General features: G+C 48.4%; 3 protein-coding genes across 5 annotated transcripts in view; 2 read left to right on the forward strand and 1 right to left on the reverse strand.

Moving 5' to 3' along the window:
* The window catches only part of Shmt1 (serine hydroxymethyltransferase 1), a 20321-nt gene extending 13959 nt beyond the window's left edge, over window positions 1–6362 (forward strand). For all 3 annotated transcript variants that reach the window (XM_026780343.1, XM_005349930.1, XM_005349931.1), the window contains 5 exons: window positions 731–847; window positions 2397–2519; window positions 4285–4401; window positions 4832–4942; window positions 5169–6362. In XM_026780343.1, coding sequence (XP_026636144.1) covers window positions 731–847; window positions 2397–2519; window positions 4285–4401; window positions 4832–4942; window positions 5169–5341 — 641 coding nt within the window. In that variant the 3' untranslated portion in view covers window positions 5342–6362. The remainder of the gene's footprint in view (window positions 1–730; window positions 848–2396; window positions 2520–4284; window positions 4402–4831; window positions 4943–5168) is intronic.
* Window positions 6363–8391: 2029 nt separating this feature from the next.
* Window positions 8392–17602, reverse strand: Smcr8 (Smith-Magenis syndrome chromosome region, candidate 8). The gene is made up of 3 exons (XM_005349932.3): window positions 17352–17602; window positions 14675–17033; window positions 8392–11111 (listed from the first exon to the last, which is right to left on the reverse strand). Exons 2-3 carry the CDS (start codon window positions 17026–17028, stop codon window positions 10658–10660), a joined length of 2808 nt encoding a protein of 935 aa, XP_005349989.1. The 5' UTR covers window positions 17029–17033; window positions 17352–17602; the 3' UTR covers window positions 8392–10657.
* Window positions 17603–17762: 160 nt separating this feature from the next.
* The window catches only part of Top3a (DNA topoisomerase III alpha), a 41395-nt gene continuing 38200 nt past the window's right edge, over window positions 17763–20957 (forward strand). The window contains exon 1 of the mRNA XM_026780065.1: window positions 17763–18130. Coding sequence (XP_026635866.1) covers window positions 17951–18130 — 180 coding nt within the window. The 5' untranslated portion in view covers window positions 17763–17950. The remainder of the gene's footprint in view (window positions 18131–20957) is intronic.

The raw sequence follows: 20957 nt of genomic DNA on the forward strand, positions 1-20957 counted from the left end.
AAAAAAAAAAAAAGAATATGTAGGTGATATTGATGCTTACCATTGAATAGGAATTATTTTTGTTATTAACTTTTCTCACGAATAGTCCTCTGAGCATTGATGCCTCCTGTCACTGTCACTTTCCACACAAGCCCAGTGACTGAGTTCAGTCCCCAGAATCTACATGAAGTGGAGAACCAAATCCACAAAATTGCCCTCTGACCTTTGCCATGGTATTTGCTATAGTACATGTGTATCCACATGCATATCATGTCCGTACACAATAATAGCTTTGTGGGTTTTGTATTTGAAGCAGGGTTTCTTTGTAGCTCTGGCTGTCCTGGAATTTGCTCTGCAGACCAGACTGGTCTCAAACTCAGATATCCTCCTGCCTCTGCCTTCTGAGTGCTGGGATTAAAGGTGTACACTTCATGCCCTTGCTAGAGTTGTTTGTTTTTTTTAATTAAGGGGAAAAGGAAAGCAAGCATGGCATCACATTCCTTTAATCCCAGCAGAGGCAGGAAGATCTCTTAAGTTCCAGAACAGCCTGGTCTGCATAGCAAGGCTGTCTCAAAAAGCGGGGGGGGGGGGGAAGCCAGGTGTACAACTGAAACCAGCAATCCAGTCTATCATCCATCTGCAAGGGCCTTTGCCCTGCCATTGCAAACCCGTCCAGGTGGGGCTGCTTGCACTCTATCAGTCTGGCTGTGAGTCGCAGGTCTGTCTGCTAACATCCTAGTTTCCTTACCAGGTGTACGCAGTGTGGATCCCAAGACTGGCAAAGAGATTCATTATGAACTGGAGTCACTTATCAACTCTGCTGTGTTCCCAGGCCTCCAGGGGGGTCCCCACAACCATGCCATTGCTGGTAACGTCACCAAGTCTACTGTAGAGCCCTTGAGTTGCACCCTACATCACAGCGCCGTGAAGTCTATACTTCCCATCCTAGCTGTCCTCCAGAGGACGTTCCTGGACTTCCACACTAGAGAAGGAAGTTGAGAGAGTTTGTGTAAAGGAAAAGGGGAGGTGATTAAAAGTGGTACACGGGAGGACTGGGAGAAGTGACTGTTGCACTCAGATGGCCATCCTTAGGCAACACTGCAGCAGGGCAGATACCTGAAAGATGAGTAGAGCCGGCAGAGAAAACTAGGACCCAATCCTATGGGACGAGCTGCTTCTCTTCCATATCCCCACACCTGTGGGGGTGTGGGGGGTGTAGGCTCACACTTCATGACCTTCACACCTTGAGCCCTGGCTACAGCAGTGACTCCTGGGTTCCATGGGAGCCCTGCAGGCTCTCTTCTCCTTTTTCCCTCTATTTGGACACATGGCTTATAGATAACTACTAACATTCTGAATCATCTCACTGTCGTTGTGGCAGTGACTGTGGCACTTGCTGGTACTGAAGCACCCAGGACAAGGTGGGGTTTCTCAGGCAGGACATTAGTGTGTACACTGATACGAAAAGAACACCACATCAGGGCTGGAGAGATGGCTTAGCAGTTAAGAGCACTGGCTGCTCTTCCAGAAGACCTGACTCAGTTTCCAGTACTTACAGGGGATTCACAACTATCTGTAACTCCAGTTTCAGGGAATCCAATACCTACTTCTGGTCTCTGCAGGGACCAGTCATGCAAGTGATGCACACACATGCATGCAAGCCAAACACCCATAAACAAAAATGGGGGCATAGTGGCACATGCCTTGAATTCTAGCACTGGGGAGGAAGAGGCAGACAGATCTCTGAGTTGGAAGCTAGTTTAGCTTAACATGGCACATTGGTGGGGCATGGGCTGTGGGTTTTCAGATTTCCTCATTGCAGGGTCTGCTTAGGTCTCATGGTTCCTGCTACTGAACCGAGTGCTTCCACAAGCAGACAGGTGCTCCATACCAGGACATCAGTGTGTGCATCGAGCATGGTGCTCTGCTTCTCTTCCCTTGTAGTCAGACAGCGCTCATGAGTAATTAATTACAAGGGTGTCAGTGCTCCGAGGTGGTGAGGGGGCAAGCAGGCCGTTCCTTCTGGGACAGCTCAGAATGCTGCATTATGTCACTGACTTCTTTCATCCAGAGATTCATTTCCATATATCAAGCATAAAAGGACTAAAATCCATCCTTGTGGTAATCAGAATACACTGGGCTTTCATCCCCAGAGATAAGCTTACCTCCAAAGCAGTCCTTGGGGAGTGGCTTTAGTGATGTCTGCAAGGGTGGTAGGGTAATTATAGGGCTAAAACAATGGGTTATGGGGGTAGCACAACCATGATCCTGGGTTCTAACCCTAGCCATGTACAAGAATAGAAATAGATAATTGGTCATGTGAGGGGGTGATGTAATAGTTCACAGATACTGGGTTCCCTGAAAACAAGGCCTGCTCCTGAGTCAATACCTGTATTTAAATCTGTCTCCTTGTCCAGGTGTTGCTGTGGCCCTGAAGCAAGCCATGACCACAGAATTCAAAATCTACCAGCTCCAAGTGGTGGCCAACTGCAGGGCTCTGTCTGAGGCCCTCACAGACCTAGGCTACAAAATAGTCACAGGTATACTAAATGCTCACAAAACTGGGCTGACCTTTCTTGGATGGGTATATTGAAGTCTTGCCTCTTGGTTTATCTGGTCAGGGTGTGGTTTGCCACCACCGCATTGACTCTTGCCACCTCACACAGCTGAGCATACCCTCAGCTATAGTTCTTTCCCTTCTGTGTGTTTTAGCAACTGCCATGTGACACCCAATGCACACTCTGGATAACAGAGATGTCAGGTTACAGCTGCACCCACTTGCAGGTGGCAGAGTCAGGATCCTTCCACTTGCTGATAGCTCACACCATCCATGAGGCCAGGGAACAGTAGGCTTTCCCTGGTTCCTGTCATGTATGACAGCCTTGTGACACGCCAGTCTTTTTTTTTTTTTTTGACCTGGGATCTTTGGAATCATTCCTGCAGTACAGCCTGGGGTTGAAGTAAACAGTGATCTTCCAAGGCCACACCATGGTTTAAAAAGAGTTCAAAGTGGAAAGACCTAGAGGATCTTTATGACCTTGGGCTTGGTTCAGAAAGTTCTGTTATTACTGCTGTCCTCTTCATCTGTTAGCCAGCTGTGTCTATAGAAAAGTGCCTGAGGTAATCAGCATAACACAAAGACAGACTAGCTCATTTTTGGAGTGTGTGATCAAGTCCACAGTAGATTAACCCAGTTAGCCCCTTTACTTTTGGGCAGGTACATCATGGTAGGAGCTTGTGGTGAACCACAGCCATTTAGTTTACAGCCAGGGAAGAAGAAAGAAAAAAAGGGTTGAGATCCCACAGTCCTTCAGTGACCTAAAGACCTACTAAGCCTGTCTTTTGGGGGACAGGGTGAGTCTTTTTGAAACGGTTTCATTACATAGCCCAGGCTGGCCTCCAGTTCCAGAATGCTAGGTTACATAGGCTTACAGCACAGTGGCCAGCATCTGGCTCTGTCACCTTTTGGTAATGCTAGAATAGAGAGCAGGCCTTTAACACCATCAACTTCAGGGAGCCCTTGAGATCTGAATCTTAGCATTATTTATGTCACTAATATATATATCTCCTTTGGAATCTGAAGGCTTTGAATACAAACCAGATGCCTAAAAAGTTTGGATTAGCATTTTTGTGTTAGGGGTGTTCAACTAATAAGGTCTAGCAAATATTCCAAAATGTGTGTGGGGGGGAAACCCCTCAAATCTCAAAACACTGCTTCTGGTCTTGAACATTATGAATGCTGGGTATCCAGTCTGTTTTGCCATGGGGTTTAGAACAAAAGCACAGAGCCTCCAGAACATATATGGTCATTACCCCATCTGCATAGTTAATTGAGCCGGCACTACTCAAAAGGAGCTCTTTTGTTATTTTGGTTTTTTTGGGAGAAAGGTCTCACTATGTAGTCTTGGCTGGCCTTGAATTCATATGTGATCCACCTGCCTCTGCCCGAGTGGTGGGACTGATTGAGAGCATGTAACGCCATGCCTATCCCAGAAAGCGTCTTAAAATGGGCATCAGAAAGGCTGGGTATGTGGCTCAGTGGTAGAACGTTTACCTAGAGTCATTTGTCACAGAATATGAGAACTTGACTGCTCCTCAGCCTGTGTGGGTCTCTACCATGTCATGGCACAGGCAGTCTGGGCTGTAGTAGCTGCTGGACGCTTCAGTCAGAAGTTCTGCACCTCTTTATGTCATGTCCTCTTCCCAGTTCCTAGTGGAGCATCTTTGCCCATCTCTCCAGAACCACAGGTTCTTTTCCTTGTGTGGCCAACCTTCTAATTCCATTTTATCCAACTTTGTTTCCAGGTGGTTCTGACAATCATTTGATCCTAGTGGATCTCCGTTCTAAGGGTACCGATGGTGGAAGGGCTGAGAAGGTACTAGAAGCCTGTTCTATTGCCTGCAACAAGAACACCTGCCCAGGTGAGACTCCTCTGTGGTCATTCCTTCCATGGCCCTCCTATCTGCATTTCTTTCAGCCAGTGTTGGAGTTGACGAAAGTATTCAGCTTAGGAGACAGACCACCTTAGGGAAGGGCAGAAAGGAAAGGACAATTGAGTGGCACAGCTGTAAGAGAGACAGGAACTTTTAAAACCAAGTAGCATTTCTTCTGTCAGACCCACACAGATGTTAACTTCTGAAGGACCCGGAGCCACCCCACAAGACTGCTTTTCATCGGTTAATACAGTGGCCCACATGCTTCTTTGTCCTACACCCTAGTTTTGAAGTTAGTCACATCCTTGCTAGATCAAGTTGGGATCCACAGACTAGGATCTTTACCCAACTTTCCTTTGAAAATACAGTGGGCACAGTAGTGTGTTTGACACAGCTCTGGACCTTGCTTGTCTCAAAGGTGACAAGAGCGCATTACGGCCCAGTGGACTGCGACTGGGGACCCCAGCATTGACATCCCGTGGACTTTTGGAAGAAGACTTTCAAAAAGTTGCACACTTTATCCACAGAGGTAAGGGAGGGCGAGGTATTGGGAGTTCAAATATCTTGCTTGTGTGTATAGTTGCTCATGTGTTTTAGTAGCCAAGACCCAGCCATGGGTGAAAGCTGGTCTACAAATCCCTCCTGTATGAGGTTTATAAATGTCTGTTGACAAAGGACACAGCCCAGAATCACCTACTTACAGCAGGATATGTAGTGAAGGAGGCCCCAGTTGGCACTCACTGTCTTTTGCACAGGGATAGAGCTGACTGTGCAGATTCAGAGCGACATGGCCGGGAGGGCCACACTGAAAGAGTTCAAGGAGAAGCTGGCGGGGGATGAGAAGTACCAGAGTGCTCTGAGGACTCTCCGGGAAGATGTGGAGAATTTTGCTTCCAACTTCTTACTACCAGGCTTGCCTGACTTCTGAGGGTAGGACTGTTCCGGGACCCTCTGAACCCTGTGCTCCCTCGAGACCACCAAGCTGCCCTGTAGTAGGCCACTGAGCCTGCCCTGTGCTTTGGAGGGTGTTTCTGGCAGGCTGTTCTTATTTCAGAAATCTGGGACAGGTTATCAAGGACTATAAATTTGAGACTTCGCTTCTCAACAGCTGTATATAATTAATTATTCTGGAAAAAGTACTGTGTAGTCATTTGATCTCACTTATTGATTGCGGTATGAGGCAGAGCTATTAAAGATTCCAGAATTCTCCTTTCTCAGTGGCCCTGTGGCAGGTAAGGAAATGTTCAGGTTCACCTTTGTGTTTTCTCTTCTTCCTCTTCTGTTGCCCAGTAGAATGGAGAGGAACAGTGAGTTTTCTGCTCTGAGCTTGAGACTATAAACGAGACAGTTGTAAGCAAGAGTTAGGATCAGGCGCTGGAAAGATGGCTCAGCACTGGCTGGTCTTTCCAAGGACACTGGTTTGACCCCCAGCACCCACACGATGGATCACAATCATCTGTAACTCCAGTTCCAACACCTTCTGGCTTCTGAGGGCACCAGGTAAACATGAGCTGCAGACATACATATAGGCAAAATAGCAATGCATGTAACATTTTGTTTTAAAGAAAAAAATAGCGGCGGCAGTTTGAATTACCTTATAGAAAGGCTATGGTGTCACTGTCACTTAGAGGGAATGCACATACTCAGTATGTATTCATGCCTAGGACACAAACTATAGAACTGGTTGTCCCTATAGATAAGAAAATCCCTTTCTGGTTTGAGAGTCAGCAGAGGCCAAAGGCTTTGTGTTATATCAGCTGCTTGTAATTAGGAACCCAAATGCCACCTTCCCAAAGAGTCTTTATTTTTCACATGGCTAAATTGCAAACCAATTTAATACACACAAATTTTTATCCACAGAATGTCTACAAGAATTATAGCTTTAAAAAATACGACCAATTTTTATATTTTAAAAATATCTGAACTCAAATAAATTAATATTTTTAAAAGTACACTCCTCATACTATTTGTTTGGCATTTACTCTGGTTAAACTTTGTGCATAATGCCTGTGGTACACGGTCACATCAGCAGTGCTCTGGTTCCAGTACTGTGACTGCAACTTGCAGGTTGGGACACATATTCACAGACATGGTGGGACATGCAGTAATAAAATAGCTTCTTAGAAAATAGCAAGAGTTCACTGCAGACAGTGCTGCTCGCTAACTGCTGTATGCCTCAGTCCAGCCTGCAGCTCTAGCTGGCCAGTATAAGAGTTTGGCCAAGGCTCCCTGGGAGCTGGTCCGTGGTTGGTGCTGTCTCCACCATGTGAAGGCAGTTGTGTTGGTTTCTGAGGAGTGTGGTGGCATACTGGTCACCTCACCTCTGATTGTGGGGCCACTGTACTACTTTAGCAACCTTAAATCCAGGAACTTAATTCCTGCCTAGCTGAAGAAAACTACACAGCTCCAAGCTGTGCCTCTTGGGGACCTATGCTGTAAACCACCAACACACCAACACCGTAGGATGCTTTTTTCCCACTGCTACACCTCATCTGTTCCAGCTGTTCCTTCCCTAAGCTTTAACGTTACCAAACCTTACTGGGCCAAGGACTCGGGGAAACTGTGTTTAAGCTCAAGCAAGGCTTTGCTTTCAGAACAAAAGGAATCTAAACCTTGCTCCTTTCTGCAGCCTAAGTGTGAGTGTGTCCAGTTTGATCACAGTTTTAGGGTAAAGCCAGAAAGCTGGCTATTTGTTTCAGAGTACAAGCCAAGGCACTTTCTTAGGAGCTTTCTAGGGAAGTAGAAGGTAGCCTGGATGGCTTACTGCCATGAGGATTTGGTACCTCCAGAGGCCTCACACCTGATGATGCATCATCCCTGACTGGGTGAGCTACTGCTACCCAACCATTTGGGAGCTAAACCATGGTGGCTCTAGCACAGGGCATTGGTCCAATATGTAGCACTCAGGCTGGGGAGTGGCATAGACTGAGCAAAGTAGGCAGGTAGCCAAGATGCATACAAGATAACCTAGAAGCTTTGCCTCCATCCAGTACCGCACAGCACTGCTGGCTTTGATACTTGGCAAGGGAGAAGGGAAATCTCCTGACCTTCCTAGGATTATGTTGAAATCCTCTGTACTTTAAATATGGCAACTGATCTAAAATAAAGGAGTTAAAGGTCAGATCAGGAATGACAGGTCATGACTGAAGTCCAGTTCCAAGTTTAAGAGTAACTTCAGCCACTTCAGTAGCAAATCATGGAGGGGTTAAAACATTTGTTTTTGAGACAGGGTCTGTGTAGACTAGGCTGGTCTCGAACCCGGAGATTCACCTGCCTCTGCGTCCTTTGTGCTGGGATTAAAGGCGTGCGCCTTTACCAACTGGCTGAATTAAAACATTTTTAATTCAAGGTTCTACTGAAGAGAAATGGTGAGGCAACTCAAGCCAGTATGTTCCCACGTCCCCCAACACTGTATGGAAGACCGTGGACTGACCTCAGCAATGGAGCATGTGCATGTCCAGTAACATACAAGCATTACTTGTACAATGGTAAAAGTAATGTGCCAGCTCAATTGGATGGTTCTTAAACTAGACAGCTCTAAAAACAGGAAGGCAAATAATTGCTTGGCAGCCAAACTGAAATAAACCCGACTTGTCAGTTTTACTGCCAGAATTCAAAATGATAGGAATAAAGAAGGGGCTCTGTTATCCTGCTGTGAGGTGTTTTTAATAGGATAGTTGAAATTAGCCAGCCTAGGGATGCAGCTCAGTTGGTAGGGTGCTTGCCTAGTATGTATGAAGCCCTGGGCGTATTCCCCAAAACTGTATAATCTAGGCACGACAGACCTGCAAAGCATGCGGAGGCAGGAGGATCAGAAGTTCAGAGTTATCGTTGGCCATATGAGGCTGTCTCAAAAGAGCAAAACAAACAAAAGCATTACTAGCCTAGTAACTGAGAAACGCTTCAGATGGAAACCTTTTGTTCTTTGAGAACAGGGTGTCATGTGGCCATGGCTGGTCTGGAACTCATCGCGCAGGTCAGGGTAACCTCTAGCTCACAGAGATCCACCTCTTGAATGCTGAGATTAAAGATGTGTACCACCACGCCCAATGACAAATGAAAATTCAAGGAGTTGAGTCCTGCTGCATAGGTCTCCACAGCATCAAGGTGGACTTCTACTTCTAGAGGATTCCAGTCCTCTACAGCAGAGGAAAAAAGTGCTAACTGCCTCAGTCCAAACTCAGTCCTTGTGACTAAGATCCTGAGAGGAGGCATGCTTTCAGCATTAAGTAATCCTTCCAAATCACCAAGCCTAAATCCAGTCACTGGGTCTGGTGGTACACACCTATCATCTCGGCAATTGGGATGGGGAGGCAGAAGGATCAAGAATTCAGGGTTATCCTTGGTACATACTGAATTTGACCCAGCCTGGGTTAACATGAAATCCTATCTCAAAAACAAAACAAAAAAGGTAAATCCTAGAGTTTGACCCCTTGTGAGTCTGTAGTTGGTGAGGAGTCATTCAAGAGAGGCCATTTCCACAGCTGCTACACAAGACAGTTGTGCCCACTTCACATCAGTCATGGCTTTGTCTTCTGAGTCACCATGTGGCTGAATGCCAAGGAGATACCTGCACGTGGAGCTCCACTTCAGACCACTGGAGTTTGTGTTTTCAGTATCCAGAAGGCCAAGTGTGGCTGCAGCTCATCCGCCTTTCTCAGCGTAGGGAACAGTGTTCACCTCCGAATCCCCGTGCTGAGGCAGTACCAGAAACTGACCACCTCCCAGCCTAGCTCTTGAGCTCCAGAACACATTCATCCTTGGAGGCCTGAGGAAACACCACCTTGCCAACCAGCCAAAGTTGCATCTAGAACACTGAGAAGCAGTAGCAGATGAGGGAGCCCATGAAGAGAAACCACAGCTGCTAAGGTGTCTGTAAATACAGTGACAAAATCCTGGATCTCTGTCAAAGCCTTAGAAAGCCACATACTGTCTAAAGTGAAATGGGGACCATGACCTGAAGCCGTGGACCAGAACCAACCTCGTGTCAAAGGCAGGAGTGACATGCTGCCAAGCCATCTTTGGTTACTTGGCTTCTACAGGGTTCCTTCTTGTGAGAGACCTCAGTGGTGTGGCCAGCTGAGAGACCTGAGTGCAGGGGACACAGCATCTAATCGATGCATGCACAGGGCTGATCCAGGTCCAGTTTACTGCAGTTTTGTTGCAAATTAAAAAGGAGCATTAATAACCAGGGCTTCTGTTTAGGGAGAAAACATTTTTAAACAGGTCTCACGTTTTCCAGACTGAGGAGTGCTCCATGTAGCACATGAGGCCCAGCAGAAGCAGCTGCAACAGGAGTCCCCGGGAGGTCATGACGATGGCCACCAGTGGGACTGGAAGGGACGCACATGGGGATGATTGTAAGGATAGAAGTGCACACTGCCTCTCGGGTATGGGTCTATGATAGTCACCCAGGAGCTGGAATGGGATAGCCTTGCTCCTAAGTTCTAGTCAGAACTCAGTGGTCACCAAGCCCCTAGGCCCCAGGAGAGGTAGCAGAGTGCCGCATCCCTTTCCAGAGGCGTTCGAGTTAATGGTGTGGCCGAGAAGAGCCAGTGGGCAGCTCCTGCCATACAAGTGGGGAATGGGCTAGGGCCTGCTTCTTCTACTGCTCCCAAGGTTCTCATATGGGCTATAGCCATTTGATACCTGCTTCACATCCAGGACCACTGTAAGGAAGGACCCCCAGGGACTCAATAAGCACTTCCTTGACAGAGGGGAAGATAGGACAGGGGGCCACTTCTGCATCCCCCAGAGCCCAGATGTATCTTTCTCCAACTGACCAGAGCACTTTTCCTCCCTCAGTTATTGGGCTCCAGGAAGCCAAGTAAAGGGCCTTGGTAGAGGTAGATGGAGGTGATGGCTGTCTTGTTCCTACACACACCAGTTCCCAGGCTGATACTCGGGTGTCATCTGGGCTTTGGCTACTTAGCCTCATCTTTTCCAGCCCCAAGAGTCTGGAGCTTTCTTCTTCCTGCCCAGACTGTTGATCCTTGGAAAATTAAGGACAACCCCTATTTGACAGCTACTTCCCCAGAACAGCCACCTCTGGAGAGCCAGGCTCCACCTCTGCTTGGCCCACTTCACACACTGCCCAGGGCTAGATGGGAACCACGACTGCCACCTGTTTCCTTCCTGCTGACACCAGAAAGCTCAACACTCCAGCTCAGGCAACCATTTAGTCACACCGACCTTTTCCCTTCCCATACCAAGTCACAGGTCTTGGTCACGGTGGCTGGAACTCTTAGATTTTGTACAAAAAGCTGGGGACATAGTCAAACCTGAGCAGGGGTTGGGTGGTCTCAGGTGACTCCTGCATGTAGTGCAGTTTCAACAGCTCAGCCAGGTACTGCACCACTCTGATGTCCTCATTCACGAGTCCCAGGTTGAGCTTTAGGAAGCTGGCTTGTCTGCTGGCCACGGCTTCTTGTGTCTCCTCACTGTGGGCAGGCAGATGCAGGTGGTGGCAGAAGGTGTAGAGGAATGCCTTGGAGCAGAGCTGGGTGAGCATGCTCTGGACGTGCAGGTAGTATGTGCTGCCTCGCTTGATCTGGGTGCGATGGTCGGCCAGGCGGGGCACCAGTGTTCCCCTGTACAGGGGGCAGCGTAGGGTCTTGCTGTCCAGGTCCAGGATGCTTGTATAGCGGCTGTAACGGCTCAGGGTATGGAGGGTACCCATACTGGCAGGGGAGGCCACTCTGAAAAAGACAGGCCAAGGTCAGAAAAGGCAAGGGTTAGAAAAGTGGAGGCAGATACTTAAGAGATAGGGCTTACTGTCCCCAAACTAACTCCCACCCAACTAGAGGAAGTTCAAATGCTTTGGTTCCCAAGGCCCTGGGCAATTTGATTCCTGATGGCCTCTGAAACATCTATTACTTGACTAAACGGTTGCTCCACAGAGTGAGGCAAACTTTCAGTGGTGCTCTAGGAGGGCCTGGCCGTCTGCTGTCCCTGGAGTCCCTCACAGAGATGGAAGCACCTTCACGTCTCCCTCTTCTCTGGACTATTAGCTTAGGCAATCTCCTTTACCTTCTCCAAGTCTCGTCTCTGAGATCTGGGTCACCAGTGTGACAAACTAAGTCACCTAGGATGGGACCTGGCCTTCAGTGGGTGCTGCTATCACTGTTACTACTCTGTGCCCACATCCACCCAGTGTGGTGGCTGATAGGGAATTCTCCATTCTAGAGCCCTGGGCTGCATTTCCCTTGGTGCTATGTCCCCAGTGCCTAGCAGCATGTGTTCCGGGGTGAAGTGAACAGGCCAAGTGCTCAGCCTTCCGAGGCTGCTCCCTAAAGTCCTCAAGTTTCTCAGGCATAAGTTCCTTTTCTTCCCATCTCTGTTCTAAGCATGCTTTCCCTGATACTGAGCTTCGCTCTCCAAGGCTCCCCTCCCCACCAGCTGGCTTCTTGTCCACCATGTGGCTGACCTCCATGCCTAGTTCAGACAGCATGGTGCTCTGAGTATCTCCTCTCTAAACTCCCACCTTTGAGTCTGTAATAAACGTCTAGAAGTAAAACAAAACAAAAATGGCCTTCCTCAAGGGGGGTGAGGTAGAGTAGGTGGAAGATTTGCCTGCCATGCACAGGTCAGGGTTTTCATTCCAGCACAAGAAAACAAAAGCTCTCCTTTAGAGCAGTCTAACCACGAGTGTAGGCATTCCCCACAGGCCTAGCAAACAGAACAGACAAGATTTTACAGACGACCCTCCTCTAACATTTAGGGCACGATACTATACGAAAAGAGACGCCACTGGGACCACAGCTATTTTTTCCTTCTTGGTGCATCTCATAAGTACTTATTAAGCATCTATTACCTAGCCAGGCATTGACCTGGGAGCTGAGACTGCAATGAAGGATGTCTTAAGAGTCTTGACTTGTTCCTCTTCATGGGAGTGTTGGACTTGAAAAAGAATGGGACCTGGGGCTTGTGGAAGGCCTGAAGACCACGACAAGGTCAGCTCAGAATTCAAACGGCAGGCACACACAGGCCCTAAACCAGTGGGTGGACAGCACACCCCATGCACAAGGGAGAACTGGGGCCTACAGGTGAGAAGCAGTCTATGAGGACAGTAAGAGATCTGAAGAGAGCATTCTCACCCTCTGCCAATCCCAGTGCCTCACCCCGCACCAGCTTCTCTATCACGGGACAGGCACACCTGAGTCTGCTCCTCTGGCTTTCCATTAGGCTCAGCGCAGCTCTCCCTGTCTGACCCTCCATCTCTATGTTAATGCCCAGCCTAGGCCCTTTCCTGAGATTTAGCCTTGGCACTCCCTTCCTCCCAGATGTTGGCTCCTTCCAACATCTCCCATTTCTTTTCCCCATAAAATTCTTCTTCAGGAAGCCAAATACACAGTCAGGCCCCAGGCCTTGTGCTCCATTACAGTGAACACAGCCTATTCCCCCAAGTCACTGTCACCATCCAAACTAGGGAAGCCACCAGGATTGAGGAGTCCGAGGTCACCCAGCCAACTCCCCTAACTCTCTCCTGCTAGAACTGGGTCCTGTTTACCCATCATTCCTGATCTTGTCACTGCTGTTCAGCAAGTCCCACACTTCTCCCTGGTGCTCATTTAAAACGATGGGAGGCTCATCAGTGGCTGACCCAACCTTCTGTTGTCTGGCAGAAGGCCTGTGTGGGGAAAAAGAATTGAGCCAGGGGAGCTGGTGGTTCAAGGTGACATTCTTTGAAAGCTTCTTGAGCAGTTCCAGGTGAAGCCAAGACTGGAAGATTCAGACAAACCCTGCTCGCAGAAATAGCCCTGCGGTAGCTCACGGCTCTGTGGACAAGAGTGCCACTTCACAAAAGCTCTCACTCTGCATCCCTTTTGTTCTTAAAGCCAATGTCTAGACTGGCCTCCACGTAGCTAACCGGTTACTAAGGCCAGGAACTGTTCTAAAATGACATCCCCCAATCCGGGCCCCTTTCCAGCTCTGGAAGGTGGCACTGGGAGCAGAGGCACACAATGTAACTCGAGGTGTCCAGATCCACCACGGTGAGGGGGCAGCACCAGCATTGACCTAGACCCTGCCGCTCCTGCTGCCATCACATCCTTCTCTGACAGCTCTCACCTCAGGTGTCCCAGCCTCATGGTTTCAGGAAGATGCCAGTTCCCTTTCAACTGCAATAGTGAGTCTGCTTAGAAGAAACTCATTGTCTCTGCTAGAAGAGGCCACTTCCCAGGGCCTCTGTGGCTTAGCTGAGACCCTCCCATCGCCATGCCACTTCTGGCTCCTGTCCGGGGAAATCATCCCTTGGAGCACTGTGTAGGCACTGACACTCGTATAGGAGTGTCCCAACATCTATGCCCCCCTCAGTAGGATACACTATCTCATATGCTACAGCATGTGCCCTGCCTGTTGCCTTCATTTTAGAATGCACACTTGTAGAGACAACTCAATGATAGGCACCTGTATCGTAAGACAGGCTTTACCGGCTGACTACAGTGAAGGCAAAAGCCTCGGAGAAGTTAAGCTGGTGGCATGGTGGCAGGATGGGGGCCAGAGTCAACATGGCTGGATTACCTTGGAATTCAGGCACTGGGCAGAGGCTGGCTCTTCACTAGCCCCATAATACTTAGCAAATGACCATTCAATTTTCTTGGAACACAGGCAAGAAAGTTGACCTGCCCAAACACTTGTATGAATGAGCCACAGCAAGGTAACACCATAACTTCAAACAGGGAAAAGACAAGCTCTTGTGATTGCTCACTTCCATAGCAAATACAGCAGCAGAGTACAAGCTACTGGAGTTCTACATCTCCCACAGTGACATTCTTTATGCCAATGTGAGCTGCAGTCAGAACGAACACAGCATCTTCAAGTCCACTCGCTCTCTGATTTCACTGAAGCAAGACTCCAGCTCTCATTTCAGATAGACCAACTGATTCAGAATCTGATTGGGATTTCACGATTTAAAACTCTCCCAGGGGATGGGAATATAATTCAGAAGTAGTATATCTGCCTAGCATACACAGGCCCTGGGTTCTACCGCTAGCACCAAACATACACAAAGAATAATTCTCCCAAACGGTCTGACACGAAAGTGGGGAGGAGCCCCCAGCACTGGCAATCACTTAGCAACTGTGAGCCCCCTCTCCATGACAGATAAGGCAACAAAATCAAGAGTAATTTGCCAAAGGTAAGAATAGTGAGTTGGTTATCCATTGTCCAAAAAGCAAGCTTCCCTTTCCTGGGGTCCACAGAACAACCTGCTTCATCTCTTAATGTCTAGTGTTCTTCCCCACCACCTGGAACCAGTTACCTCTGTAGGCCAATAAGCTTCCACTTCTGAAAATCCATAATATGCAAAGGGGAAGAAATCCAGTGCTTGACTGGCTTGGCATAGTAGCCATAGCTGGGAACAAAGATAGACAGTGCGGTGACAAGCTTCCTGACTATGGTTTCGTCTTCGCCCAGGACCACAAGTGTCCTCCCACTAAGCAGGGAGTAGATAGCTGGGTGGGCGAAGGGGTACTGGCGGATGAATTTTAAGGCATTCTGGCCAGCTCTCTTTTTGTGTCTCTCAGAGGATAGGCCAGCAGAATGAGCAGAGAGGGTTCTGTCTGAGCTGGTAGAGGCCACACTGCTCATGTAGCTTGCGGTGTCCGAGTAATTATCCAGGCTTGTCTTACTAACATCTCGGCTAGCTAGGAGGCAGCTTGGATCCAGCTCATAAGCTGGGAACATTTCACAGCTGTTGTCTCGGGGAGAAGGGTCAGTGTTTTCCATCTCAACGTCCACATGGAACCCCTGGTCCTTCTGCCTGGAGCTTTGTGGGGGGATGCTCACCACACCATCCTCATCAGAAAGAGTGTCAGCCGGGGTGGGAAGAGGAACCAGCTGACCTTCACTCGCCTTTCCAATAGAGCAGCTGGAGTCTATTTGGGATGGGGTATTTTCCAAGCTGCCCTCCTGAGTCTCACCCAGTTCTGGTGGGCAGACACTTGCCTCGAAATGGATGGCCCCCTCACTATCTGCATAGGGTTCTTCCTCATTAATGGCACTTGGGTAGCTGGCCTTAAAGTCATCAGGAATGAGGGCCTCAGATGGGCAGGTGCTTAAGACTTCAATACTGTCCTCACTGATCGTCCTGTGGCTGACTGCCTTGCTACGGACTACATGGGGGCTCAATGGCACCGTGAGGCTGGCCTGGCTGTCAGATTTAGACAGCACAGAGGATGACTTCTCGGTGCCCAGAACCTCGATGCTTTCCCCACTGCTGATGCTCCCTTTCATATCCATATCCAGGTAGTCCAGGTTTTCTTGGGGGTCAAAATTGCTTGACTCTGCTGCTGCCACTTCCTTGTATTCTTCATCTCCAAGTTCCTGCTCCATCTTGATCAAAACAGACTCCACACTGGACTTGTACGAACCAACACTAATTAACACTTTAGGAATGGGACATTCTTCCACAGGCCTGGATGGCAGCCTGTCCTGACTGGGCCGAGAGGGCACATTCTCTTGTTTCTCCATCCTGTCATCAACCTCCATAAAGTCTTCAAAGAGGAAATTTGTTATGTGCTGTTGTTTTCGAAGTGCTCTGTCAATCTGACTGGTCAGGAGGTAGCATAGGTCTCCCCGGAACATGTGTTCAATGTGGCTAAGCTGGGCCAAGGTCTGAGTGAAATATTCAGTGTCACAGAGTTCTTCCAAGGTCTTCAACTTCTTGTCAAAACACTTGGTGGACTTTGCTTTGATGAGTTTCGGGGTGTAAGCCGGTCTGCACGTATAAAGGTCTGCATTAGCTGACTCCTCGGGGTTGGAGGTAGTGGAGACCTGGGCAGCCTGGTCTTGGGTGTGCTCCGTATCGCCAGGATGTAAAGCAGGTATCTTCATCTTCTGGCGAGGGTACGAGCGGATCTGCCTCAGCAAATCTTGATGCTCAATGATGGACTTCTCCACATTGGCCAGTTCATTGGCTTTCTCAATTGCCTGAGATGTATAAAAACCTTTGTCATTGGCTTTCTTTTGGATCTCGGTTTCTGTGTGCAGCACAGTCCTCGTATAATCCAAGTCTTTCAGCTTTTTTTCAAGTTCCCCGGCAAATGCCTTTCTGTTACCCATCTTCAAGCACTCGGATGCTTTGGAAAATTCAGCCGAAAGCTCCTGGAATTGCTGCATGATTTTATGCTGGTCCGCAGAGATATAAGCCATACAAAAGGGCCTCACAAAGCCACGGGCCTCCAGGTCATACAAGGTGAGGTGGTGCACATATGCAAAGGCCCCTTCCTTAGAGTCTCCCAGCACCACTTTGGAGTCCTCCACAAAGTTCAACTTGGGGTAGGCAGAACCAGGAGGATGACCAACGAATGAAGCCTGGTAATCCACTGACATGATCCGCAAGGAGAAGTAATTGAGATCAAAAGTGCCAAAAACTTTGGCGTCATTGGGGATAGTCAGCAAGGGCTGAGGTCCCACCTGTTCAGAGAACTCGGAAATAAGGATGAAGTCCCTGGAGAACTTGGCCCCGGACAGTTTAGACCAGGGGTTAGCCCCCTGGCTGGCATACGGGAAGAGAGGTACTGAGTATTCCTCCGGCAAGGCGGGCTCATTGTAAGGTTCTTCCTCGTACTCGTCTTCCTTGGTGAAGGCCACCACATCAGGGGCGCTGATCATATTTCCTGAAATACGGAGAGAACATTGAGAGGAAATGGAAAATAATGCGGGGTTAGTCGGCGGGGAAGTCCGGCCTCTGGAAGAGGAAGCGAAGTTCTTACGGCCTTCTTTGGACTTTCAGGGGTCCTAAAATGCCTCTCACACACCCAAGAATTCAAATTCCAGAAGATTATCAAGGTTTGGGACCTGGGAAACCCTGGGAAGCCTCATGAACTCCAAAGCTGCAAGCGCAGATGACGGAGGAGGCTAGCCACTCTCTCGCTTTTCCCCCGGCTGTCACAAGGCTTCTGGAACCGAAATCACTAGCACTCCCCGGAACCTACCAGTGACATCAACAGTTCCAGCTCTGATCAGGTCCTTAATACTAGTCACGGACGGCCGCAGAGTCAGCTAAATGGGCCTCCCCAAAACCTAAGAACAGAAACTGTTGGCGGCTCCTAGGACTGCACTGTCCCAGAGAAGCTACCGCGGCACCACCATCTTGGTATCACATGACTCCCAAGCATCAGCGTCGCGTGACCCGGAAACGCTCACACTAATTTCCGAATAAGTGGCGTCTTTTAAGAGGCACTGTCGATCAGTCCATCCTAAGGACAAGTCCCATTAACCAACTACTGTCCTAAAGAAAGGGAAAATAGAATACAGTGAGGTGGGAGGGAGGAGGAGAAACGGTGTTGGGTGAGCGTGCCGGGGCATGAAGCATTCTGGGAGTTGTAGTTCGAGGCTGCTCGGTTCCGGAAGTTGTCAGTGAGCGCGAGTTTTAGCGGATCTCTGAGGCGTGGGGTCCACGCTGAGGCAGCCAGTGGCCTGGAAAAGGTGCACTGTTAAAGTGACTCTCGGAGGTGTGCCTCGTGGCATCTCCTCTGGGTTCCCCAACATGTACGGGGCACCGTGGAGTTCCTGCTGGCGCAGGGCCTAGGGAATGATCTTCCCAATCACCCTCTTAGCGTTCCGGTGGCAGCGACGGCCTGGAGGCCGTGCCTTGTCCCGCGCTGCCATGGAAGTGGCCTTCCGAGGAGTACGAAAAGTTCTCTGTGTGGCTGAGAAAAACGACGCAGCCAAGGGGATCGCCGACTTGCTGTCCAATGGTCGCATGCGGCGGGTAAGGAGCTTTTCGGTTCGACTTCCTTGAGGAACGCCCACAAAGTGGCGCCGGGTACCCGAAGCGGAGGCGAAAGCGACTCCGCCTGTAGCCCGCCCGGGACCCCCTCCCACCTGTCCTCACGCCTCGGGCTCCCCTCGGACTTCAGGCCCATTTAAATGTAGCCCTTTAACGGTGTTTAATAGATCTTTGCCCGTTGTCTCTGTCTGATCGTCTCAAATACATATGGACGATGGGTCTTCTGTGGGACTGAAGCGATTGTGAGCAAACATGTATTTTCGCGTTCTCTCTTGGTGAGGCTGAAGTTCAGTTGAGTTGGAAACCCGTACCAAACTCCTTTTACTTAGCGTCCCAACTTTATTTATCGTTCCTATGCATTCTACGGTCCCGGTGACATTAGGTCTCGGTGGCAGTGATAATATTAAGGTTTGGGAGCTAGAGGGGAAATAATTTACTACTCCTTTAGATTGATTCCAAGATACACACAGATAGGACTGTCTCGGAAGATGAAAGACAGAACCCCAAGAACTGTTGCATTATGTCTCAGTTGGAGGGCCTTCTACGTGCCATTCCTTCTCTTTGTAAATAGCGGGATCTCTAGACTTCTGCCTCCAGTTCTGAAACAGTGGGAGGGGAGCCAAGGTTGGGCGGATGCTGGCCCCCAACTTCACCTCTTCAAAGTGTCGATAGTTAAAAAAAAAAAAAGCGTCGAGTAATAATTTTTTCTCTATTTTTGAGACAGGGTCTCACTGTGTGACCCTGGCTAAGTAGACCAGGCTGGCCTTGAACAAACAGATCTGTTTGCCTCTGTCTTCCAAGCACTGGGTTACATTTGACATCCAGCCTAACTACTGTTTTTTTTTTCTTTTCTTTTGGGGGGGGAGGAGGGTTGACTGCATGTATGCCTTGTTTCACATGTATGCCCATGGAGCCATACATGTGTTTCATATGTATGCCATGGAGGGCAGAAGTGGGCATCAGATCCCCTAGAACAGAAAGTACAAATGGTTGTGAGCCACTAGGAATCAAAACATAGGTAACTCTGGAAGAGCAACAAGTGCCCTTCACCATTGAGCAATCTCTCCAGCCCCTTAAATGTTTATTTTAAGACGTCTTCCCCCCACATTGTTCTCCCTACTAGGCCTGGGATACTTTTCTCTCTATCTCTCTCTGTCTTTGTCTCTTTCCTTTCCTTTCTTTGTTTTGTTTTGTTTTTCCAGACAGGTAGTGTAGCCCTGGTTGTTCTGGAACTAACTATGTAGGCCAAGCTGCTGCTGCTGCATCCCCCTCCTCCTCCTCCTCCTCCTCCACCTTTTAAAATTAAGTTTTATTTATTTATTTATTATGTATATAGTGTTCTCCCTACATGCCAGAAGAGGGCAGGCTGAATCTGAAATAGCAGAGCTTGCTGTTGCTTTGCAGATACCCATGAGTACACAAGCGCTGAATCTTTTGTGTTTTTTTTTTTAAGATTTATTTATTATGTATACAGTATTCTGCCTGCATGTGTACCTGCACCCCAGAAGAGAGCATCAGATCTCATTATAGATGGTTGTGAGCCACCATGTGGTTGCTGGGAATTGAACTCAGGACCTCTGGAAGAAGAGTCGGTGCTCTTAACCGCTGAGCCATCTCTCCCCAGGCACTGAATCTTTAAACCAGTGCTTTATTCCAGAAGCTGGTAATCTGTGAAGACAGTCTTCCATCTCATCTCCAGCTGGCAGATTATGTGGGGGGAGTAGAGAAAGAAAGGCGGTCAGGAAAAAGGAAGAAGAAGAAAATCAAACCCCCACTAACAAAAACAGAACTGAAGGGACTCTGCCAGCTCGAGCATGGCCAGCATGGCTCTTGGGGGTCCTGAGCCAATACTTCTCCTTTCAGTAACAACAGAGCAGGTTAATGGTGGTGAGCATGACAGAGCAAACGACACACCTTTAAAGAGACAAACTTACCTTCTGGAACTAGAGAGTATAATGCTTAAACTTGACACACTTAAGCTTTGTTGTGAGACATTTCCTCCAAACTGAACATGAATTCCACCCCCTACACCCACCTCTCTACCCTCACCCTGGCATAGCCAAGGCCTTGAAACTTACCTCAAAGTTCCAGGAAGCAGGTATTTGAGGATTGCAGAAGGCAACTGGCCCAATTCCAGACACCCAGTAGTGGCAAAAAAGAGACAACAGACAAACAGCTTATCTAAGGGAAACAGCTAACTTCCTCATTCTGCCCCCAAATAAATCTCTGTCTTCACTGCTCCCTCAGCCTAAAGCAGGTAATGCTCTTCTCTTGAACTCTCGAGTCCTAGAGCGGGATTGTTGGGGTATGTGGCGCTACCTTTAATTTGTTCAGAAAGCACCAAACTTTTCCACTTGCTTTGCTAGATGGTGGTGATGCACGCCTTTAATCCCAGCACTCAGAAGACAGAGGCAGGTGGATCTCAGTGAGTTTGAGGCGAGCCTGGTCTACAAAGTGAATTTAGAACAGCCAGGACTGTTACACAGAGAAACCCTGCCTCAAGAAAACAAAAAAACAAAACAAAAAAATTTAATAAAAAAAAAAAAACAAAAGAAAAAAAAATACTTGCTTTTCTTGTTTTTACTTTATCACCATCCTTATAGGTGTGAAAGATACTGTTTTCAATTTACAATTTCATAATGACTTTTTTTTTTTTTTTTTTTTTTTAAACGGCCATCCGAGATTAGCAATGTTGATTGAGTTCCGACGTTTTCAGATACTTCCCAGTGGAAACAGCAGCTAACAGCAGTCTAGTTCCGTGAGAGAACTTCAGGGAACTAAAGGTTTATAATGATTTTTTTTTTTTTTT

The sequence above is a fragment of the Microtus ochrogaster genome, chromosome 7, assembly GCF_000317375.1.
Source record: "Microtus ochrogaster isolate Prairie Vole_2 chromosome 7, MicOch1.0, whole genome shotgun sequence".
NCBI lineage: Eukaryota > Metazoa > Chordata > Mammalia > Rodentia > Cricetidae > Microtus > Microtus ochrogaster.

Coding starts and splice junctions, on each gene's coding strand:
- Smcr8 (XM_005349932.3), bottom strand. CDS start 17,028: ATGATCAGCGCCCCTGATGTGGTGGCCTTCACCAAGGAAGACGAGTAC. Junction 11,112..14,674: donor AAGCTTATTGGCCTACAGAG/GTAACTGGTTCC, acceptor TGTCTTTTTCAG/AGTGGCCTCCCCTGCCAGTA.